General features: G+C 42.6%; 2 protein-coding genes across 6 annotated transcripts in view; one reads left to right on the plus strand and one right to left on the minus strand.

Moving 5' to 3' along the window:
* The window catches only part of trim66 (tripartite motif containing 66), a 249251-nt gene that overhangs the window by 121022 nt on the left and 102478 nt on the right, over positions 1-25751 (minus strand). The window lies entirely within an intron of this gene.
* rpl27a (ribosomal protein L27a) overlaps positions 1-25751 on the plus strand; it is a 327304-nt gene that overhangs the window by 108379 nt on the left and 193174 nt on the right. Inside the window, exon 1 of one of the 2 annotated variants that reach the window (XM_068046339.1) lies at positions 16105-16108. The exons of the other annotated variant lie outside the window; for it this stretch is intronic. Coding sequence (XP_067902440.1) covers positions 16107-16108 — 2 coding nt within the window. The 5' untranslated portion in view covers positions 16105-16106. Of the gene's footprint in view, positions 1-16104; positions 16109-25751 lie in introns of those variants that run through there. 2 annotated transcript variants of the gene reach the window in all.

The raw sequence follows: 25751 nt of genomic DNA on the forward strand, positions 1-25751 counted from the left end.
ATGACCTGCTGCAGTCTGGAAGGGTGAGTGGCGTTAACTGGAAACTGCAAACTGGAAGACCAGCAGGAGTTAAAAGACGCCCATGAAATGTGAAACCAGGTGGTAGACTCATCCACATAGAGGCCGCCAGTTCACACATACCTGAACCCCACGATCAGTCATGGGCAAATGCTGCATTGCCACCTCACCATGCCATCCCAGTCGCATGGGACTGCACAATTACAATGCCTCAGAGTGACCAGCACAGATGGACCATGAAAAAGGAGTGACTCTGCATATGTCTGTAGTTGCAGGAGAAGCATATTCAGAATGCCAGGAATCGTCAACAAACCAGAGGTGGAATGCCTTTCATTGACATAGTAAGAGCAATGGAGGAGAAGGCCATGGAGATTGGATAAGTCATGGCAGGGCAGCCTATCGCTGAGGGCAAGGCAGATGTGGAAGCTACGGAGAGTGAGTAAGGCAACTGTTGCATCCAACATTCCCTAGACCCTGTGACACCTGTGTGGGCCTTTAATGCCACTGGAAGCTCCTGACCAAGGGGAGGCACTGGGGCTTGGTTGAAGGAGCAGCTGTTCCACTTAAATCATGTCTCTCCACTAGGTACAGGTGCAGATGAGGAACAGACCAGGGCTCCTCCAATGCTGGAAAGCTCAGAAGATAGAAAACCATCTCAAGACCCTCCACTCGTGCAGATACACTCACATCAGTGGGCTTTGTTGTGTACGTAGAACAGGTGGCAGAATCTGGTGAGCACTGCACAGACGTGCAGGAGGAGGTAACAGAGGCAGTGACAGCTGGAGGTAACGGAGGTAGTGACAGCTGTGGCCACTTACCCTCGGAGGAGTGAGGAGAGGTCCAGCGACGCTCAGCTCCATGCAGATGGTGAGCCTCAGGTGTCATCAGGAAAGCAGATATTCAGCAGCAGTGTCAATGTACGAACATTTGTCGGAGTTTTCAGAGCCAGTGACGTCCCATGCACAAACGAGGAGTTGATCCATGTCATAACTGGCTCCATATCACTGGCATGTGACTGCATAGCGTCCTCCATTGAGAGAGTGGCAACCTCCAAGGGAGAGTTAAACTCTGCCCAGAGTAACTAACAATCATCATAATGGGTTTGTACATAAAACTGATACTAGATAAATAGATCTATAAATTTTATTGAAGTCTAAAATCAGTTCTGAGTACTCTATATTAATATCTATCTGTTTGTCAAGGAACATCAGCACCACCACCTAAGACTAGAATTTCATGGATGCGACAATAACAGCAAAATGTTCCCAAACTCGGTTTTTAAAAGCAGAAGATAGGCTGTGGCAAACACTAAAAACTGTAAGTATTTACCTCTTTTATGTAAATCTATTTTTTAAGCTTGTAAAGAAGAATACAACATAGATCAGTTGTAGTTAAAAGAGCTAGGTCACTATTTAACACCTGTTGGACAACCATCTTTTTTAATGTAATATTTTAGCTTGTACAGGTGCCAAAGACAAAAGTTGAAACTTTATGATCAAAAACATCCAGATGACCATCCAATATCTGAATGTGCATCCCACCCTATTCTCAGATTTAAACCAACTTCCACAGTTCCTCTTGGTCCACATTACACTTCTCTGGTCACTGTATAAGAACTTCAAATCCTCATCACTCTCTTGCCTGCTTCCTACCTCACCACATTCTCTCTTTCCCACTCCTATGTTTTCCTCCTCAGTCTTACCGAGACAGAGCACTATTAGCATGCGAGAGGCAGACTGTGCTTTTTTATTTGCACTGAGAATAACAAGATCACACTGCCTCACTGCTGGAATGATTCACAGGGTGTCAGGAAAGGTAGAAGAGGAAACAGAAGCTTTAGAAGGAAATGTATGAGGCACCATGGACTGTTTCCATAGTACGAGATTAGTCAGAAATAAGCAAGGTACAGAGAGCGGATCAGGGAGGCGATAGATCAGGAAGGGATCCGAAGCAGAGATAGACAAAGAGGATAAATTCATTAAACAAATGTAGCAGTGGGAAGGGCAGGAGCATCTCAAAGATGTTGTCAGGGGAGCACGAGTGGACAGTTTTGAAAGATAGGGATGGAGGAGTATCTCGAGCTTGGAAATGATACACAGGAGATTGCAAAAACACCAAGTATTGGATGGTGGAGGACTGTCTAAGCATAGATTCATGCAGGAACGAGAAATGGCCTATATCATCATATTCAATGGAGAAACTGTAATCATGTTATATTACAGATACGGCTCTCAAATGTAGCATGTTACGCAGCTAGCAGAACCAAATTACACTGTGAGCTGCACATGGTACTCTCCCCAGCAAAGAGCTCAACTCACTGGTTAGTTACGTCTCAACCTTCAGAGGTTCCAAGCAGTAGTATCAGCTCCTTCCTAATTTTAGAAAGCACTGAAGATGAACTTTTAAGAGAACCTAGTACAAAGCGCAAGCAGTACTGTGTCAACTATGGCTCTTTTGAGAGCAGTCTTCCCTCTCAGTTAGAAGTTCTAGGTTCAAGTCTCACTCCAGAGACTCGAGCACATAATCCAGGCTGATATTCCAATGAAGTACTGAGGGGGTGGTGCTGCATCGTCGGAGGTGTCCTCTTTCAAATGACATGTTAAACCAAGGTCCTGTCTGTCGTCTCAGGCGAACGGAAACGATCCCATGACACTATTTCAAACAGGAACAGGGAAATTTTCCCTGGTGTCCTGGCCAATATTTACCCCTCAATCAACATCACTAAAAAACAGATTATCTGGTCATTATTACATTGCTGTTTGTGGGACCTTGCTGTGCTCATTTCCTACATAACAGTGACTATACTTTAAAAATATTTAATTGGCTGTTAAAGTGCTTTGGGACACCATGAGGTCAAAAGGGACTAAATAATTTATATTTATATAAATATAAACGTTCTTTCTTTACAAAATTACCTTCCAGAGACAGACCAACACCTCTTGCATTTAGTGTGGCAGGCAGCCAGGTTGTAGACTGCTTCCCAAATAACATTTCTGCTTTCATGTCAATGTTTACCTGAAACTGCCATTGGCGTGAAAGCAATTTTAGAACCATCAAGCAAGAGGAAGACCCATGAAAAAGATGGAGGAGTGATGTGGAAGGGCATATTAAAATTGATTAATATTAGGGTCAGCTGTTCTAATTGTGTTTCTAATTGCTATTTGAATGAATAGTTAAAAAAACCAATTTGAATAAAGTGTTCAAATAAAAATGTTAAGAATCACATAGAGGAATCCTTAGTGGAGCACTCAAGTTCATTTCCTCTGTGATGAGCCCTTATTGCAGGTCTTCTCCTATACGTCATCAATAAGAGCTGTCAGTTTTCAGACCAATCATCCCTTCTTCCAAGATGACACATAACAACCCCACCACTCTCCCAATTCCTAGCCGATTTATATGTAATATTGTAAATGATTTCGCTCTGCGCCATGCAGCTCCAATACAGCCTGTCTTTTTTTTTTGATTTAGAGATACAGCACTGAAACAGGCCCTTCAGCCCACCGAGTCTGTGCCGACCATTATCCACCCATTTATGCTAATCCTACACTAATCCCATATTCCTACCACATCCTCACCTATCCCTATGTTCACCTACCTATACTAGGGGCAATTTATAATGGCCAATTTACCTATCAACCTGCAAGTCTTTTGGCTGTGGGAGGAAACCGGAGCACCCGGAGGAAACCCACACAGACACAGGGAGAACTTGCAAACTCCACACTGGCAGTACCCAGAATTGAACCCGGGTCGCTGGAGCTGTGAGGCTGCGGTGCTAACCACTGCGCCACTGTGCTGCCCCAAAACAGATTTTTGCTTGAAGCTTTAACAAAGTGCTTGATGGGTTAAAGTTTTAACGGTAAATTACAGTTAGGATAGAAATAGGTCAACCCTCATGAGAGAACCTTTCTAGAAAAGTGGTCTCTAACCAGGCTGAACTCCAAGGAGTTCTGATGAAAGGTCACAGACCTGAAACATTAACTTTGCTTCTCTCTCCACAGATGCTGCCAGACCTTTTTTTTTTTTGAGAGATACAGCACTGAAACAGGCCCTTCGGCCCACCGAGTCTGTGCCGACCATCAACCACCAATTTATACTAATCCTACACGAATCCCATATTCCAATAACATCCCCACCAGTCCCTATATATTTCTTTACCACCTACCTATACTAGGGGCAATTTATAATGGCCAATTAACCTATCAACCTGCAAGTCTTTGTCATGTGGGAGGAAACCGGAGCACCCGGAGGAAACCCACGCAGACACAGGGAGAACTTGCAAACTCCGCACAGGCAGTACCCAGAATCGAACCCGGGTCCCTGGAGCTGTGAGACTGCAGTGCTAACCACTGCGCCACTGTGCCGCCCAGTTACCTGCTCAGTAACTCCAGCACTTTTTGTTTTTATTTCTGAATTCCAAGGAGCTTTTGAACCAGACTGGAGTCATCTTTTACCATAATGTTATACCCCACTAGGTTTTCAGTTTTGACCCAACAAATGTTGCAGAAAGATGAAAACACTTCTGGATATTAATCACAAGGATATGAAGCTAGAAAAGAGCAGCTGATAGTAACTCACCGATTTACACCCTTTTGTGAAAATCATGATTGTAATTTTAGTATTGACAGGAAAGGATATCAGCATTTTTTTCTGTTACTGGAATGTGGAAGATGCAGAACACCATTTAATGACATGGTTATCGTCCTGTTGTGTGATGTATCATCACAAAAGATAAGCATTCTTGTCTGTCAGGTTTAATCAAATTATGGTCAGAATATACGATAAGTGCTGTCCTAAATAAGTATTTTTGTAATGATCAAGTGATGCTTAGGCATTTTTAACCACCCCCTCCCCCCCCACCAATTTCTGAGTATACCATTTCTCATGGCAGTATCATACAGCTTCCATAGACAACTGGGTACTCCTCCCTTTGGTCATTCACTTGACTTAGTACAGCACCAATGCCACTGATGGATGTTTCATGGAGACTGCACGACCAGGGCTGTGTATAGCATTACAATTACTTTCACATCAAGGATCACCATACTACCTGGTTCAGCTTTATCCTTTGGACAAAATCCATTAATGGTACCCCTAAATGGAAGAGGAGGGGAAACGAACCTGCACAATAGCTGGCCAACCGGAACGCCTGTGCCTGTTTCCTGGTCATGGCTGGGCCCACCTTTGCTTACTCGTGTCACCATTTCCTCCCACCCACACAGTAGTCTAGGTACAATGGCATTGGTAAAGCATGAAAGGTGTTGTGCTCATATCAAGCTAAAGATAGTGCTAGTGAAGGGAGGAGGGGTGGTGCTGGCAATGCCCAAAATCAGGTGGGATCACAGTGGAGAATGACGGAAAAATTGGGCAGTGAGCAACGTTCCCTGTAATCTGCGCTGCAACATGAAAGTCCCTGCACAGGCAAAGTGCAGTCGGCCCCTGTAAGTTACCGCACCTGCTCAGCCACGCTGAAGAAAATTAAAGGGGCTGTGCTCTTAAATAAATCACCCACACATTTCAAAAAAAATTGGAGCAAACATTGGTGGTGAGGCCAACTTGTTCCAACTGATGATACACACATGAATCATCTGGATCAACTACTAAAAATTGTATTTTCGTATATTCATTAATCTCCTCACCTTCCCCTTCTAACCAAATTTTCCACATATCCTACATCTCCAGACCCAATTCTTTCAACATACAATTAGTCACTTTCTGTAATGTTGAAAACTCATGCTACAAAGCTATTGGTGACAGGTATCAGTTAAAATATTGCATGTTTTACTGTATTATAGTTAGTACAAAGGTCAGGATCTCTATGAGAATGCAGTCAGGGCTCTCACTGAGTGATAATACCAGTTTTTCTGCCCGTGTTCCATTTAAATTTCCTACCAGCAAGTCAAATGCCTCCAAAAGGCCTTCTACATGTCCCTAGCTAACATAGTTTTGGAATAAAATGGATTTATTAAGACAATCATACCAGATCATGGGAGGTCACCTTTCAACACCTGAGTGAACTGTGTTCACTGCAAGCTGTCCTGCTATGGTTTCTCCCTTTCTGCTGCATCCTTGTAGAGCAAGCCTCAGCAAGCTAGCATGAATGTTCATCCTCACGCTAACAATATTTTTTCTTTAAACCTACAGTGATCATCTGCATACTTTTGCTGCTCTTGCAGCGTCCCTTTTAAGCACATATTTATTCTTTCATGCTGCCAGTGAAGCTCATTCTAACTTGAAGTTAATATCCTTCACTGCCCTCATGCTCTTTTTTTGTCAAATTGCTGCACTTTTTAAACTTAATGTCAGCCAATTTGGTCTGTGAGGTATTACAAAAGCAAAATACTGCAGATGCTGGAAAGCTGAAATGAAAACAGAAAATGGTAGAAATGCTCAGCATGCCAGGTAGCATATGTGGAGACAGAAAGTGTTAATGTTGATGATCTTTCACCAGAACTGGTAAAAGTTAGAAACATAAGAGATTTCATGCAAGTATAAAAAGACAGGGAATGGTGGGGGATAGGGAAGAACAGAAGGGATGGTCTGTGATAGGGTGCAAGACAGGAGAGAGTAATTGACAAATGGGATGATGGCGCAAGGCAAAAGGGGATATTAATGGGCAAGTAAAGAAACAAAAGAAGGGTTCAGAGGGGGTGTAAATGGGAATCACAGAATTAGCAACAACTGTCATTCAAAAAAATGGGAGCTGAGGTTATGATCTGAAATTGCTGAAAGCAATGCTGAGCCCAGAAGGTTGTAAAGATGAAGTGTTGATCCTTGAGCTTACGTTGAACTTCATTGGAACAGTGTAGGCTGAACACAAAGAGATCAGAGTGAGAGTAGAGCAGAGAATTAGAATAACAGGCAAAATTTTGTTCTTTTCCCCTCCCCTTTTCCCTGCTTTTGTACTTGCTTAAAACCACTTACATCTCTAACCTTTTCCAGCTCTGACTGAAGGTCCAGGACCTGAAATGTTAACTCTTTGCTTCTATCCACAGATGCCGCCAGACCTGCTGACCATTTCCAGCATTTTCTGTTTTTATTTATGGTCTGTGATCTATGTTAGACCTACTTTAGGTGCCACCCATTGTTATGATTTATTGCAGAAACTTTTTGTCATGCCTATGCAAAATAGTCATACATTTTAAGGGCACTTTGTTTCCTTCCACCTTTGTTTCTGTAGCTGTCTCACCTCTTAAGCCAATATGTCTGTGCTCCCCTATGAGTGGTACTTTAAATTTAAACCGGATTGGGAAAGAAAAAAAAAGATAATCAATTTTTTGCCACAAGGGGCTCTACTGATATTATGTTGAAGGCAAACTGTTAGAACAAAGTAGAGGGACAAAACTAATCTGCGGGCATAGTGTATATTTTTACTGAACATCTGGCATCTCGTGCCACATTAAGCACTTTGAGTTCAAGTATAGCACCTTCTGCGTATAGCAGCTGCCTGCAACGAATTTGGCCTCACCATCAGCCTCAAGAAAACGAACATCATGGGACAGGACGTCAGAAATGCTCCATCCATCAATATCGGTGACCACGCTCTGGAAGTGGTTCAGGAGTTCACCTACCTAGGCTCAACTATCACCAGTAACCTGTCTCTCGATGCTGAAATCAACAAGCGCATGGGAAAGGCTTCCACTGCTATGTCCAGACTGGCCAAGAGAGTATGGGAAAATGGCGCACTGACACGGAACACAAAAGTCCGAGTGTATCAAACCTGTGTCCTTAATACCTTGCTCTACGGCAGCGAGGCCTGGACAATGTATGTCAGCCAAGAGCGACGTCTCAATTCATTCCATCTTCACTGCCTCCGGAGAATCCTTGGCATCAGGTGGCAGGACCGTATCTCCAACACAGAAGTCCTCGAGGCGGCCAACATCCCCAGCTTGTACACACTACTGAGTCAGCGGCGCTTCAGATGGCTTGGCCATGTGAGCCGCGTGGAAGATGGCAGGATCCCCAAAGACACATTGTACAGCGAGCTCGCCACTGGTATCAGACCCACCGGCCATCCATATCTCCGCTTTAAAGACGTCTGCAAACGCGACATGAAGTCCTGTGACATTGATCACAAGTCCTGGGAGTCAGTTGCCAGCAATCGCCAGAGCTGGCGGGCAGCCATAAAGGCGGGGCTAAAGTGTGGCGAGTCGAAGAGACTTAGCAGTTGGCAGGAAGAAAGATAGAAGCGCAGGGGAGAGCCAACTGTGTAACAGCCTCAACAAACAATTTTTTCTGCAGCACCTGTGGAAGAGTCTGTCACTCTAATATTGGCCTTTATAGTCACTCCAGGCGATGCTCCACAAACCACTGACCACCTCCAGGCGCTTACCCATTGTCTCTCGAGACAAGGAGGCCAAAGAAGAAGAAGAAGAAGAGAGCACCTTCTACTCTATCACAACAGTGCGCTTTAACCCTAACGTTTGCAGTATCACACTTTACTGCATTGGTGGGAATTTTCCCACATTACAATAACTATATGCGCACTTTGTTAACAATGGTCTGTTTGATCCAGTCCAATGTGAAAATGGGTTAATGCTGGCCAAACCAATTTCATGTTGGATCCTTTTGACTGTCAGCAATGAGACTTTGATTCCATCAAGTTAGATTGGATTTAAATCACATTACCTGAGGAAGTTAGAATATTCTAACTCACAATTCCATTCGACTGCTGGGGCAATTGTAGAGGATCAACAGCTGTGCCAAAAACAACTTTTCACCAAGCTATTGTGTACAGATGAAATTGAGTTAATAAGTAGAATTTTTTTGTATTAATATACTGTAGGAAATATTTTGTAAAGACTTTTGCATGTTATGTGAATTTTGTCTTAATTTTCTATCATCCTGAAGTGTTTACTTTGAAAAATACTGTAAGTTATCAGATCAAGAGAATGAATTAAACCTATCTGAATGATGCATTTTTAAAAATTCATTCATGGGATGCAAGGATCGCTGGCAAGCCAGCATTTATTGCCCATCCCTAATTGAACTAGAGAAGATGGTGGTGAGCTGCCACCTTGAACTGCTGCAGTCTGTGTCATAAAGGTACTCCCACTGTACAGTTAGGCAGGGAATGGCAGGATTTTGACCCAGTGACAGTGAAGGAATGGTGATATATTTCCAACTCAGAACGTTGTGCAACTTGGAGGGGAATATGGTGGTGTTCCCATGCACTTGGTGCCCCTGTCCTTCTCAGTGGTAGAAGTCAAGGGTTTGGGAGATGCTGTCAAAGGAGCCTTAGCATGTCTCTGCAGTGCATCTTGTAGACAGAACACACTGCAGACATGATGCACAAGTGGTGGAGGGAGTGAATATTTAAGGTGGTGGGTGGGGTGCCAAACAAGCAGGCTGCTTTGCCCTGGATGGTGCTTCTTGAGTGCTGTTGGAGTTGCACTCATCCAGGCAGGTAAACAGTATTCCATCACAGTCCTGACTCGTGCTTTTGTTACGACCGAGGCAGGAGCAACGCACTGTCAATTCAGTCCCATTACTCCACAGGTCATAGCATATTATTTAAGTTTTCCCACCCAACCGGAAAACAGCCAAATTAAACACTCTAGTAACACTCAGAAATAAATAGACTAAACCAGGTATCTTTAGACAACAACAAATTAACTATTTATTAAAAACTAACTCTTAAATACTATTAAGATATCCCTATGTCTAAAGACCTTATAACTTCTTATTTTAACCTAACTCCCCCATTCACACACATACACTCAAACATCACAGTTAACCAGTTACTTTTTTAAAAATGTTTTAAAAATTAGTTTTTCTTAAGAATAAATAAATAACTAAATTACTAAGTCTACGTGGGTTGCGTTCATGATTGGTGAGATATTCTAATGTGAAAATAATAAAATGACATTCGAAGTCTCCACGCGAATTTGATGAAATAGTCTCTCAGCAGATAGGCATTCAAAACAGTTCGGCTGCAGCAGGCATCAAATAGTTCTTTCAACGAGGAGCACAGCAACAGGTCAACTTGAATTTTAAACCCGACAGTCTCTCAGCTGAAACTTTACTTCAGCAATACGAAAGGTCTCTTCAAAGGATTTTTTCCTCCTTAGGCAATTAACTCGACCTGTAGCTCCTTGCAGAATTTTTGCTGAGAGAAATAAACAGCTCTTTTCTTCAGTAGCATGCTTCGTAGCTGAATCTCTCAAAACTGATTTCAGCTGATTTTTTACACACAGTTAAATTGTTACAGTACACCATGTGACCTCTCTCTCTCTCCCGCTGTGGCCTAGGTAACAAGTGCAGCTGGCACACTGTGCCTTAGAAATCCAAAAACTTCTCTCTCTGTCTGAAAGGTACACTAATCCAAGGAGAAAAAAAATATGGTTCCATGACACCTTATAGATGGTGGAAGGCTTTGGGAATTTAGGATGAGTTACCCATCACAAAATATCCAGCCTCTGACCTGCTCATAGCCATAGTATGTATGTGGCTGTCCAGTTAAGTTTCTGGTCAATGGCAACCCTCAGGATGTTCATGGTGGGGGATTCAACGATGCTGGGAAGGTGGCTATACTCTCTCTTATTGGAGATGGCCATTGCCTGGCACTTGTGTGGCACAAATGCTACTCACCACTTAATAGCCCAAGCCTGAATGTTGTCCAGGTCTTGCTGCATGCAGGCACAGACTGCTTCATTATCTGAGGAGTTGTGAATGAAACTAAACACTGTGCAATCATCAGCAAACATCCCCACTTCTAGCATTATGAAGGAGGGAAGGGTGCTGAAGTAGCATTTGAATATGGTTAGGCCTAGGACACTGCCCTGAGGAACTCCTGCAGCAATACCCTGGAGCTGAAATGATTGGCCTCTAATACTTGATTCTGAGATATGCCTTTGAACATTATGAATGGTTGCCAAATCTCATGGAACATTTAAATTAGATTACATTTGGAATTCCTCAGAATAAAGGTAAAATGGGTTCAATTTAAATTTCATTCCATGCTCAAATTTATACCATAGATAAAAAGCAGCTGAAAAGATGAGAGAAACTCAATTTGTGCTTGAAATTCCTTGATTTTTTACGCTGGCTTGGCCGATTTTGGGTGAATTGCACAAAACTAGCACAACTTGGTAGAAATTCTACTCCAGTATATTTAATTTGGGATTTCTTGACATTGATGTGAAATGGAAAATGTTCTTCCTTTGATTAGGACGCAAATTATAGTTGGTGAACCAGAACAAATTCAATATAATGTGAGGTGGTACACTTCGATAGGAGTATGTGCCTCTTTATTCTTCCTATGAAAAAAATGGGATAGAGGAACAAAGGAATCTGAGGGTAGGGATACACAGATTACTAAAAGTAGTGCCAGAAGTTAATAAGGCCATAAAAAAAGCAAACACAGCACTAAGGGTCATTTCTAGAAGGCTAGAATTGTAAAGCAAGGAAGTTATGTTAAATTTATATACAAAACTTTGGTAGACCACACTGGCAGCATTATGAACAGATCTAGTCCCCATATTATAAAAAGGATTTGAAAGGTGCTAGAGAAGGTGTGAAAAAGATTTACTAGAATGATGCTCGAACTGAGAGGTTATACCCATCAGAAAAGAGTGAACAGGCTGGGGCTTTTTTTCCCTAGAAAAGAGAAGACTGAGCGATGACCTGATAAGGACGTTTAAGATTAAAATTATGATAGGGTTTGATAGAGTAGAGGTAGAGAAGATGTTTCCACTTATGGGCAAGAACAGAGTTTGGGGCCATAAATATAAAATCGTCACTAATAAATCCAATAGAGTATTCAGGAGAAACTTATTTAAGCGGAGCGATTAGAATGTGGAACTCACTACTCCAAGGAGTAGTTGAGGCAAAAGCATTGATGCATAAGGAAAAACTAGACAAGCACATGAGGGAGAAGGAAAGAGAAGGGTATGTTGACAAGATTAGATGAAAAAGGATAGGTGGGGGCTCACGTGGAGCATAATTACTGGCATGGACTGTTGAATCAAATAGCCTGTTCAGAGTTTCAAATACCATGGATTGGATTTTCATTATGGAGGTGGGAAACAGGTTTTTGGTCTGAAACCTGCCACCTCGGGGAAGATGATTCAGATTGCAATTTTCAAGTGGGAATGCTTTAATTGGTATGGAAATGGGTTTCATGTCCTCTTAGAGACATTGGAATTGAAAATAGCAGTGGGTGAGAATAAGTGTGAGGCTCATGTAGACTTCCACGGCAGCCATCACTGAGGCTGCTGGTTGTCCTGAGGGAGAGATCTGCCTTCCATTGCATCAGAGAGAAGCAAGGTATCAAAGGGGAGCTGGAGGTCTTGGCACCCGGGGCAGGACAGACCCTCACTTCATTGATGCCCGCCTGGATGTAATGCTGGAGGCCATGAGGGAGAGGAGGGAGGTCCTCTTCCCGGAGGGTGGCAGGAAGAGGCCACCTCATTGTGCAGCAGGGGTACCTGTCTGTTCAGTGTTATCTCCCTCCGTCCCCCTCTTCTTCTTCCTCTCTTAACTCCTGTTGCACCCCCGATGAGTTGTCTCCTTCCAGGACCTCATTGTCCTCAAGGTCCACACCTCTCTGGAGAGCCATATTGTGGAGAACACATTAGACCACCACAATGATCGAGACCCTTGCAGGAGAGTATTGCAGAGTGCCACCCGACCGACCCAGGCACTGGAATTGTATCTTCAGAAACCCGATGGCCTGCACAATGATTAGCCTGCTGAGCAGGTGGCATTGGTTGTATCGCCTGTGTCTCTGTTTGGGGCTCCCATAGAGGGGTCAGTAGCCATCTCTTCAAGAGAGTTTTCCCTTGTCACCTTGGAGATAGTCATACACCTTGGAGGATGGAGTGAAGGACCGAGGCAGTCTGGACTGGCAGAGGATGAAAGAGTCATGGCAACTGCTAGAAAAATGAGTGCACACAATAAAAAGGAAGCTCTTGAGGCTGCAGACCAGTTGGACATTGAGGGAGTGGAAGCTCTTCCTGTTGATGGATCTCACTGGCCGGTCACTGGATGCCTTGGTGGCTACATGGGCACAAGCAATGATGACCTGCACCTGGGGGAATCCAGTGATGGAGGCTGAACACAATGTCCTCTGTGCCTGCGCAGGCCCATCTGTGTCAAAGTGGGTGCAGTCCTCTGCCCTCCTGAAAAGGGCATCCATAACCTGCCTGATGGCCTGAGATGCCAACTGCGAGATGCCACTTGGGTCCACAGCTGATCCCTGGAACAACCCAGTTTCATAGAAGTTCAGGGCAACAGAGACCTTGACAGCTGCAGGTAGGAGACTGCCAAGGGGGCAGTGAAGTCTCAGCTCATTGTGGATCAGAGCATGAGACCGAGACTATCTACCTTGATAGGCACATGCCTCGTACAGCACTGGCACTCTGCCATCTGCAGATAGCTGACTCTTGGGTGTGCACCCAATGTCTTGGGTAGCACCTTTGTCCCCTTGCAGCCCCCCGCTCAGCTCCTGCTGTCTGGGAGTTTGCATCTCCCGCAGCTCATCCTGGCTGCTCCGTCCAATGTCAGAGTAGACTGTGCCCATCTGGATTGCCTCAGCTGGGCTTTGTGTCAACACCAGGCTTTTGCCCGTCAACCCCAGCTGCCCAATTGATGCCTGCAGCTTCATGTTCCTCTCTGGTTTCCTGCCACTTACTGATGAGAAATTTAACTCTTCCAACTGCAGCAATGGCTACACTGAAGCACAGCGGAAGCTGAGCTTTATTTGCTGTGTCTTCTTTATTTCAATCAGCCCTTTCCATAACCCTCGTGGCCCTACACACTGTTCACATCTTCACAACCCTGTCATATTCTCCCCATGGCATCTTCCTCATTTCCAGCCTTTAAAAATTGTGAACGGATTCTGACGAGTCCGTTAATGAGCTCAACAAACAATTAAATAAAATCTTGCGCCCAACCCGTTCCCTGCTGCCGGTGTCCCTTTAAAAATGGCATCACGTTCCAGAGGCGGCAGGTCCCAGTGTCGACCTCCATGAACGTGATATTCAAATCGCACTCGTCTCTGCACCCACACTCAGCAGGCCTTGAAAATTTGTCCCTATGTAACTATATAAACATTTTCATAAGTAGTTTGACCCGAAGTACCCAATGCATGCAACACTGTTTCACATTTTTTAAACATATTAATTAAAAGTACTTTAAATCTGTTCCACCATTTGAGGTGTTTGCCAGATTCTTTTCTATTTTCTTTGGTTCTCCTACAATTGACTTCCTCTCATATTTATGAACATATTCTTGAACATTGTCTTCTTTTCATTCTCCCTAACCCCAACATTTCATGCCTTAGTTCTCAGCTATTATTTGACATTCATTCATTCTTTACCAGAACCCTAGAACTGTCGAACTCCTTACCTCCGTTTTCTCTATAACATGCAGGCTCAAATTTACTGCCACACTTCTGATTATAAATTATCATGCCACTGGAGCGTAACGTATATTACAAATACTACTATTGAGCTAAATTTAACTCTCGGGGGTTAAAGTAACAGAACAATAGGGTTAACAGACATTCCTGCTTTTTAAACACTGCGAGGTACGAAACTGGAGTTGGTCAGACAGCAAAAGGTTTCAAGGAAGATGAAACATAGGAGAGGGGAGGGAGGATATTAGCCTTTGAGTTAAGCTGGCCCTAGGAAGTGGCATACAGTGGCAAGTTCAACAATTTTTATGTTATTATGCAAAGTCACAAGTATTCAGTCCACATCACAATGATTAGCTATTGTTACATCTTTGGGTTAGACTATTGCACAAGTAGATACAGGTTAGTGAGTCCACTCTCATAAAATATGCTTAACTGACTTCACTGAACCAAAAACAGCTATCTCGAGCAGCCTCAAAAATTCATAACACTTGGAATCACCTACTACTACTACTTCTTGATTCATCATCTTAATCTTGTCTTCAACCATTTTAAAATCTAACTGTCCTCTACCTTGGGCACTGGCTCATTGAAAGCTAGGTTTCTCATAAGATAAGAACACAAGAAATAGGAGCAGGAGCAAGCCACTTAGCCTCTCGAGTCCGCTTCACCATTAAATAAGATCATGGCTGATCTGATTGTGGCCTTAACTCCACTTTCCTGCCGGCCCACCTTAACAAACGACTCCCCTGTAGATCAAAAATATCTGTCTAACTCAACATTGCATATATTCAATGAGTCTGCCTCCACTGCTGTCTGGACAAGAAAATGTCAAAGATTAACGACCCTCTGAGAGAAGAAGTTCCTCTCATCTCCATCTTAAGTGGGAGATTCCTTATTCTGAAACTGTGCCCCTTAGTTCTAAATTCCCCCATGAGGGGAAATATCCTCTCAGCATCTACCCTGTTGAGCCCCTTCAGAGTCTTATATGTTTCAATAAGTTCACCTCTCATTCCTCTAAACTCCAATGAGTATAGGCCCAACCTGCTCAACCTTTCCTCGTAAGACAGCCCCTTCATCCCAGGAATCAGCCTAGTGAACCCTCTCTGAACTGCTTCCAATGCAGGTATTGCATAAGGAAGGAGACCAAAACTGTATGCAGTACCCTGGGTGCTGTCTCACCAATGGCCTGTACAGTGGTAGCAAGACTTCCCTACTTTTATACTCCAACCCCTTTGCATTAAATGGACTTTAGCCAACTCAGTCTTCATGCCCTTGTAATTGCCTTTATTTAAGTTGAAGACACTAGTTTCAGACCCAAATTTCTCACCCTCAAACTGAATGTGAAATTCTATCAATTACGATCACTCTTGCCTCGAGCACTCATTACTATGAGATTAATTAATCCTATCTCATTACACATTACCAGGTCTAAAACAGCCTGATCCCAGGTTGATTCCAGAACATATTGTTCTCAGAAACTATCCTGTATACACTCTATGATCCTCCAAGCTACCTTTGCCAATTTGATTTGTCCAATCTATAAGAAGATTAAAATCGCCCACAATTATTGCAGTACCTTTCCTACAAGCTCCCATTATGCCTTGATTTATATTCTGTCCTACAGTGTAGCTATTGTTAGGGGGCCTATAAACTATCCCACCAGTGACTTCTTTCCCTTACTATTTCTTATCTCCCCCCAAACTGATTCTACATCTTGATCTTCTGAGCCAAGATCATTTCTCACTACTGTACTGATTCCCTCCTTTATTAACAGAGCCACCCCACCTCCTTTTCCTTCCTTCCTATCCTTCCACAATGTCGAATAAATGTCACAATAATAATTGTCCAAAGATTGCACCAGAAAAACTATAGTTAATAACGATTTTGATATCTTAACTTAGATAGCTGATCTCAACCAGGTCAGTGATAGTGCAGAGAATTCCTCAGATTAAGGAGGGAAAACAAAAGTGAGTCAGGTTTCCACTCTTGCCAATACTCACCATCAAAAGTCACGTATAAAAAGTACAGCCGCTTGGGAATAGTGCGAGAAGGCAATAATTAACTAAGGCTCTATTTTAGGTGAAGCCAATCACTGCATTATTTTAAGAATAACTAATTGAAGAATTTAAGTTTAGTGCATCCTAGATGCACTATGTGCTGGCACATTCATGCCTTATGCAAAGGAGGGATGAGATGTAGAATCTTCCCCATAACTTTCTAATCTTAGCAAATCATTCTTGAAGAGAGCAACCCATTGGAAATTAGATGTTTCCACATAGGGAGGAAGAGATAATCTGGGCTGCCCACCTTTGTAGTCATGGATTTTTTTTATTTATTGAGAAAGGCAAAGAACAGGTATTGGATAGTACTAACGCTGAAAAGAAAAGCCATTGAAAAGAAGTGTTTGGTATGAAAGAAGAAACTAAGGAGGAGATGTAGGAATTCCATTTGGGCTCAGTAAATAGTAAAACTGACAATGTAGATAAATGAATAAACCTTATCAAAAAAGTGTAGAAAGTTAATTGGGAAGAAGAAATAATGAAAAACAATGTTGGTATTGAAGAAGTCACATGTCCAAAGTTTGTTGAGAGAGATCTAGTTACTAGCAAGCAGCTTTGACAATTCCTTTCAAGCTTCTGTCAGCTCATATAAATAATACTGTGTTGCAGCTGACACTTAGCTATGCTGCAATGTGAACATTGTATTCTCTTCCTGCATCCCCACCCTTTTCTGTTTTTTTTAAATTCATTCATGGGATGAGAGTGTCATTGGCAAGGCCAGCATTTGTTGCCCAACCCTAATTGCCCTTGAGAAGATGTCAGTGAGCTGCCTTCTAGAATCACTGCAGTCCATGTGGTGCAGTTACTGTAAGTGCTATAAGGAAGGGAGTTCCAGGCTTTTGACCCAAATGTTACTTGCCACATATCTGCCCAAGCCTGAATGTTGTCCCAGTCTTGCTGCATGAGAGCACGAACTGATTCAGTACCTGAGGAGTCGCGAATGGTAATAACAGTGTGTAATCATCAGCGAACATCCCCACTTCTGACCTTATGATGGAGGGAAGGTCATTGATGAAGCAGCTGAAGATGGTTGGTCCTCAGACAGCATGCTAAGGAACTCCTGCAGTGATATCAGGGGTTCAGATGATTGACCTCCAACAATTCCAAATATGTTACTTTGTGCTAGGTACGACTCCAACCAGTGGAGAGTTTTCCCCTGAATTCCCACTGACCAGTTTTGCTAGGGCTCCTTGATTCCACAGTCGGTCAAATGCTGCCTCGATGTTAAGGGCAATCACTCACACCTCACCTTTGGAATTCAGCTCTTTCATCCATGTTTGGACCAAGGCTATAATGAGGTTTGGAGTGGACTGGCCCTGGCGCAACCCAAACTGAGCATCGGTGAGTAGGTTAGAGTAAGTGCTGCTTGATAGCACTGTCAATGACACCTCCCATCACTGTGCTATGATTGAGAGTAGACTGAAGGGGTGGTAATTGGCCGGAATGAATTTGTCCTGTTTTTTGTGAACAGGTCTTAATTTTCCACAATGTCGGGTAGATCCCAGTAGATCCCAGGACTGGAACAGCTCAACTAGGGGCGCAGCTAGCTCTGGAACAGTCTTCAGAACTACAGTCAGGACATTGTCAGGACCCATAGCCTTTGCTGTATACAGTGCCTTCATGCATTTCTTTCTATCACGTGGAGCGAATCGAATTGGTCGAAGACTGGAATCTGTGATGTTGGGTTCCTCTGGAGGAAGCAGAGATGGATCACCAACCCAACATTTCTGGCTGAAGATGGTTGCAAATTTTTCAGCTTTGTCTTTTGTCCTGACATTCTGGGCTCCACCGTTATTGAGGATGGGGATGGTTGAGGTGCTTTTTCTTCCGGCTTGTCCACCACCATTTATGACTGGATGCGGCAGGACTGCAGGGCTTTGAGCTGACCTGTTGGCTGTGGGATTACTTTGTTCTGTCCATCTCATACTGCTTCTGCTGTTAAGCGTGCATGTAGTCCTGTGCTGGAGATTCACCAGGTTTGCACTTCATTTTTAGGTATGTCTGATGCTGCTCCTGGCAGGCTCACCTGCACTCCTCATTGAACCAGGATTGATCCCCTGGCTTGATGGTAGTGGTAGAGTGAGGGATATGCCAGACCGTAAAATTACAGATGGTGGTTGAAACAATTCTGCTGCTGCTGCTGATGACCCACATTGCCTCATGGATGCCCAGTTTTGAGCTGCTAAATCTGCTTTGAATCTATCCCATTTAGCACAGTGGTAGTGCCACACAACAATGCAGAATCAAGATTACAAATTTATTGCTGCAGCAATCATTATATCATTGCACCTACCTCTGGTTACAAAGAGACTAGGTGACTGTGCCCCTTCAACTGAACAAACAAAATTACTTGCACGTCGAACAGATAGGTACGGTATGTACATTTTATCAACCATCTGGAAACATTACATCATTGTTCCTTTTAGAAGCTACTTAATAGTCCAAGCAGCTGGCAGGGACATTCACTGTTTCTTCACAAAGGATTCCAGTGAGCTGTCACGTGACCACTATTCTAAACACCTCAGCCTTGAAACTGAGTCCCATGGCCTGCTGCCATTAAGTGTAGCAGAGGAGGAATCCCATAAACCCAATTGATAGTGAATGTCCCACAAGCAATTACCTAATTATATCTGGAAGCCCAGAAAATCTGGGGAACAGGATAGAATGAGGAATCTCAGTTTGAGGCAGATGATGCTCTTAAAAGCTAGACTGCTCACAAAATGGGACCAGGTAGGCACTTATATTACTGGACTAATAATCCCGAGAACCTGAGTTCAGATCCCACCATGGCAGTAAAAGTGATCATGAAGCTGACAGATTATCGTAAAAATCCACATCCTGACAATGAATAATGGAAAAAAGCTGAAAATCTGATATAAAAACAGAAGATGCTGGAACTAGTAAGTCAGGCATCTGTGGAGAAACGGTTAATGTTTCAGGTCATACAAACATACAAATTAGGAACAGGAGTAGGCCACTCGGCCCCTCGAGCCTGCTCCGCCATTCAATAAGATAATGGCTGATCTGATTGTAACCTCAATTCCATATTCCTGTCTACCCCCAACAACCTTTCACCCCCTTGCTTATCAAGAATCTATCTACCTATGCCTTAAAAATATTCAAAGACTCTGCTTCCACTGCCTTTTGAGGAAGAGAATTCCAAAGACTCAGACCTTCAGAGAAAAAATTTCTCCTCATCTCTGTCTTAAATGGGCGACCCCTTATTTTTAAATAGTGATGCCTAGTTTTAGATTCTCCCACAAGGGGAAATATTCTTTCCACGTCCACCCTGTCAAGACCCCTCAGTATCGTATGTTTCAATCAAGTCCCCTCTTACTCTCCTAATCTCCAGCGGATACAAGCTTAGCCTGTCCAACCTTTTCTCATAAAACAACCCCCAATTCCAGGTATTAGTCTAGTAAACCTTCTCCGAACTGCTACCAGCACATTTACAACCTTCCTTAAATAAGGAGACCAATACTGCAGACAGTACTCCAGATGGGGTCTCACCAATGCCCTGTATAACTGAAGCATAACCTCCCTACTTTTGTATTCAATTCCCCTCACAATAAACAGTAACATTTTATTAGATTTCCAAATTACTTGCTGAACCTGCATACTAATCTTTTGCGATTCATGTACTAGGACATCCAGATCCCTCTGCATCGCAGAGCTCTGCAATCTCTGACCATTTAGATAATATGCTTCTTTTTTATTCTTCCTGCCAAAATGGAAATTTCACATTTTCCCACATTATACTCCACTTTCCAGATCTTTGCCCACTCATTTAACCTATCTATATCCCTTTGTAGCCTCCTTATGTCCTCTACACAACTTACTTTCCTACCCCTATCTTTGTGTCATCAGACATTTTAGCAACCATACCTTCAGACCCTTCATCCAAGTCATTTGTGTAAATTGAGGCCCCAGCACTGATTCCTGCGGCACAACACTCGTTAAATCTTACCAACCAGAAAATGACACATTTATGCGTACTCTGTTTCCTGTTAGCTAGCCAATCTTCTGTCCATGCCAATATGTTACCCCCTAGACTAGGAGCTTTTATTTTCCACAATAAACTTTGGTGTGGCGCCTTATCAAATGCCTTCTGGAAATCTAAGTACAGTACATCCACCGGTTCCCCTTTATCCACAGCACATGTTACTCCTTCGAGGAACTCCAATAAATAGGTTGAACATGATTTCCCTTTCACAAAACCATGTTGACTCTGCCTGATTACCTTGAATTTTTCTAAGTGCCCAACTATAACGTCTTCGATAATAGCTTCTAACATTTTCCCTTAGAAAGATGTCAATGATCTTTCATTAGGGATGGGCAATAAATGCTGGCCTAGCCAGCGATGCCCACAACCCATGAATGAATAAAAAAAAATTAGAACATAATAGCCCGGAGGTGGGATTGAGCTGGGAAACCAGCACGCCGGCCGGTGGGGCTATTTTTAGCTTCTGCTGTCTCTGGTCCCTGCCCTGGTGGGGGCTCAAAATCCTGCCCCAGGTGATTGCTTCGCTGTACACATTCTTTCTGTCCACAAGTGGGATACTGAGTTTCTCACTGTTTGCTATTTCAAAACTTCAGCTGCACTTCCACTTTCACACAGGACTTTGTCTTTGCTCTTCTGCATTCTTCCACTGGAACTTGACACAAGCCACAGGAGAAGCATCTCTTCTTTTTATTAGCTGTCAATAATATTGACTTTAACAACTTCACCCTTTGTATTTATGTAATTGCTCTTCCATCAGAATTCTGGGCCACTGAGACTTAATTGTCATTCGCTTTGTTTTATAAATGTCTGATTGCTCTCATTTCACCTCCCTTTGACTCCAGTGTGTATAATTTTTGCTAGTTACATCAATGTCACTTCGCCACTTAAGCACGTTACAGATCATTCTATTTACTTTCTTGTCTGTATGGTTACTGTGTGCATTTTTAAAATTCTTCTTTTGCTCCCTTTCCACCTCCTTTTGTTGTGTTCATTTTTAAATGCTGTTTACCTGTAATATTTTCCAGTGCTCAGGAAGGATCCCATTCGTGAAATGTCAACTGATTTGGGTTCTCTTAAAAGAAGTCACCAATTCTTTCAGTTTTTGGTTCAGATTTCAAGCATTTGCAGTTTGTTGGTAAAGTTATGAGCCTCTATAGCAGCTACAGTTCATCTTTTAAGATCCCGGTATCAGAGTTCCAATGCTGCTGGTCTGTTACAATATATAACTTGCATTTTATATAGTGCCTTTAATATAGTAAAGCATCCCAAGTTGCTCCACAGGACCATTATCAAACAAAATTTGACACTGAACTAAATAAGGGAATATTAGCACAACTGACCAAAAGCTTGCTAAAAGTGGTACAGTTTTAAAGGAGGAAAGAGCTAGAGAGGCAGAGTTGCTGAGAGAGGGAATTTTAGAGCTTAGGACTTAGGCAGCTGAAAGGTACAACCAGCAATGATGGAGCAATAAAAATCAGGAAAACAAAAGAAGCCAGAATTGGAGCAGTGCAGAGATCTGGGAGGGTTGTGAGGCTGGAAGAGTTTACAGAGATAGGGAGGGATGAAGCCGTGGAATAGGTGCCAATGTAGATTGGTGAGTACATGGGTGATGGGTGTGTGAGACTTAGTGCAGGTCAGGATAGGATTAGCAGAACTTTGGATGTTAAAGTTTATGAAGGGGTGAAAATAGGAGGCTGGCCAGGACAGCAGTGGAATAGTCAAGTCTGGAGGTAAGAAAAGCATGAACAAGGTTTTCAGCAGCAGCTAAGTTGAGGCACGGGCTGAAAGAGGTGATGCTGCGGAGGTGGAAGGAGGGGGTCTTTGTGATAGACAGGATACAAGGTCAGGAGGTCAGATCAGGATCAAAAAGGACATTGAGGTTGAGTACAGTCTGGTTCACTCTCAGATTGGATTTTAAACTAATAAAGGCGGTTGGGGGGGGGGGGGGGGGGGGTGGCGGTAGGATTCAGGAAAAGGTATATTTAAAAGCAGCAATGGAAATGTCAAGGGCCTAGAGCAGAAAAGCATTTTTGCGTAAAAATGAGCAGAGTGGGTCAGGAAGGGACAAAAAGAGTAACAAAGGTAGTAGGGTATTAAGGTGATGTTAGGGAAAATTAGAAAAAGTCAAAGCTAAAGATAATGTACAAAGCATTCACAGCAAATTAGATCAATTAATTCGCACAGATAGGTTTCATCTAATAGCTGCGGAGACGTAGTTGCAAAGTGACCAAGGTTGGAAACTAAATATTCCAGGATGCCTTACCTTTAGACGAGATAGGCAAAGTGGAAAAGAAGGGGTAGCCTTGATGATAAAGGATGGGTTAAGGATAGCAGAGAAAAAGGATCCTAGCTCAGGGAATTAAGAAGTAGAATCAGTTTGGGTGGAGCTAAGAAACAGCAAGGGGCAGAAACATTTGTCGGAGATGTTTATAGGCCTCCTAACAGTTGTTATAGCATAGGGCAGAGTATAAATTAGGAAATTAGAGACACATGTAATAAGAGTTATACAATAATCATGGGGGACTTTAATCTTCATATAGAATAGGCAAGCCAAATTTGCAGTAATAGCATGAAGGACAAGTTCATGGAATGCATACAAAATAGTTTTCTAGATCAGATCAGTATGTTGATGAAACAACTCAGGAACGGGCTATTTTTGATCTAGTATCTAGCAATTAGAAAGGGTTAACTGTAGTAAAAGGGGCTTCTCGGGAAGAGTGGCCATAATATGAAAAGATTTTATACTGTGTTTGAAAGTTATTTTAGTAAGTCCAAAACTCAGGTCGTAAACCTAAACTACATAGGTATGTGGGGTGAATTGGCTAAGGTAGATTGGGAATTTACACTAAAAGATATGATGAAAGACAAGCAATGGCTAGCATTTAAAGAATTAATGCATAATTGCAAGAAATATACATTCAGTTAAGGCACAAAAACCCCACAGAAAAAAAGTGGACTAACTGTGGCTATCAAGAAGAATTAAAGAGAGTATTAGATCAAAGGAAGAGGCTTATAATGCTGCCAAAAAGTCGTAAGCCTGAGGATTGGGAGAATTTTAAAATTCAGCAAAGGAACAAAGAAATTGATAAGGAGAGAGAAAAGAAAATATGAGAGTAGACTAACATGAGATATTATAACAGATTGTAAACGTTTCTGTAAGTATGTATATAGTGTCACGAATTGCCAACTGCCATTTTATACATCATGTTTAAGTTTTTACTGCTACGTTCCGATTGTCAAAATGGAGGAGCGGTCAGGTGGGACAGCAACTTGAAAAGGGTTTAATTTTAGGACACAGGAAGCCCCTATCCAACCTGCCTGGACTTGAAACTGTAACAGTTTGAGGGTACAACCTGACTTCATTTCCACAGTTGCCTTTGGAGCAGATTTAGCCCAACTGCCTGCAGCTGCAGACTTCTCCCCGAGACCTCCCTGCAGGAAGAAGAACTGCCTTCAAGCTGCATTGACATCTCTCTAAGGCCTTTTCAACAAGAAAAATAAAAAGAAGCCACACTTTGAAAAATCCAGCAGAAAAATCAACAAGGAGACAAGCTGCAAAAACAGCAGAAAAGTCTGATTTCTACCAGTTTCCTCTCCGCCTAAAAGAAGGTGACTTCAGAAATTTTAGCTGCCTCCATTTATACCCGAGAGTGCCAGAAGAAGAAATTATAAGAGAAGAGGCATTCTCAGCGACTCCTTCCCCTACCCAGCATTTCCTGTAGGTGATCTCCATTTTGGACTTTTTATAATTTAAAAAGGACTCTAGTTTTAAATCCTAGTAGTTATGATAACTTTCTATTTAGTATATGCCATTGCCTTTTTAAGCCTTTAACCTTTCTCTGAATGTTTGCCAGTGTGCATGGCGAAGTTAAACGCATTCCTGAGTTTAAGAGTATGTAAACAAACCCTACTTCTTTGCTTTAACTTTAACAACAGCGCTGTTGTTGCTTTCATTTATCAGGGTTTAAAGGAAGGAAAAAAATTCAGTCACTAATCTATTTATGGACAGGTGGTTGGAAAAACAGGGAAATTTGTTCAGAGAGAAAAAAAAAATAACTACCTGTTCGTAACAATAGGAAGAGATTAGTGAAAGTAAACATGGGCCTATTGGAGGCAGAGACAGGTAAAATTTAAATGGGGAATAAGGAAACGGCAGAGACATGAAACAAAAACTTTTTATCTGTCCTCATGGTAGAAGATACAAAAAGCATTCTGGAAAAAGTGGGGAACCAAGGGTCTGGCAGGAATGAGGAACTTAAAAGAATCAGTATAAGATATAGCACTGGAGAAATTAATGGGAGTAAGTGGCAACAAATCCCCTGGACCTGATGATCTGCATCCTAGGGTTTTAAAAGAGGCAGCTACCAGGATAGTGGATGCACTGGTTTTAATCTTTCAGAATTCCTTAGTTTCTAGAACAGTTCTCAAGAACTGGAAGGTGACAAACCTAACCTTGCTATTAGAAAGGAGGAACAGAGAAAACAGAGAACTATAGGCCAATTAGCCTAAAATCAGTAGTAGGCAAAATGCTACACTATTATTAGGGACATGGTAACAAAGCACTTACAAAATCATAATATGATTAAGCAGAGTCAACATGGATTTATGAAAGGGAAATTGTGTTTGAAAAATCTGTTAGAGTTTTTTGTGGATGTAACTAGTAGGATGGATAAGGGGGAGCCAGTGAATGTAGTGTAATTGGATTTTCATAAAACATTCGATAAGGTGCCACATGAGGTTATTACACCAAATCAGTACACATGAGATTTGGGTAATATATTAATTAGCATGGATTAAGGATTTGTTAATGGACAGAAAACAGAGAGTAGGAATAAATGGGACATAAAAGGTTGCAGTGCTGGGCTGAAAAGTGGCAGATGGAGTTTAACCCTGAAAAGTGTGAGGTCGTCCATTTTGGAAGGACAAACACGAATGCAAAATACTGGGTTAACGGTAGGGTTCTTGGGCATGTGGAGGAGCAGAGAGACCTTGGGGTCTATGTGCATAGATCGTTGAAAGTTGCAACTCAAGTGGATAGGGCTGTGAAGAAGGCATATGGGGTGTTAGCGTTCATTAGCAGAGGGATTGAATTTAAGAGCCGTGAGGTGATGATGCAGCTGTACAGGACCTTGGTAAGGCCTCATTTGGAGTACTGTGTGCAGTTCTGGTCGCCTCATTTTAGGAAGGATGTGGAAGCCTTGGAGAGGGTGCAGAGGAGATTTACCAGGATGTTGCCTGGAATGGAGAATAAGTCTTACGAGGAAAGGCTGAACATTCTAGGCCTCTTCTCATTAGAACGGAGAAGGATGAGGGG

The sequence above is a fragment of the Heterodontus francisci genome, chromosome 14 (genome assembly GCF_036365525.1).
Source record: "Heterodontus francisci isolate sHetFra1 chromosome 14, sHetFra1.hap1, whole genome shotgun sequence".
In the NCBI taxonomy this organism is placed as follows: domain Eukaryota; kingdom Metazoa; phylum Chordata; class Chondrichthyes; order Heterodontiformes; family Heterodontidae; genus Heterodontus; species Heterodontus francisci.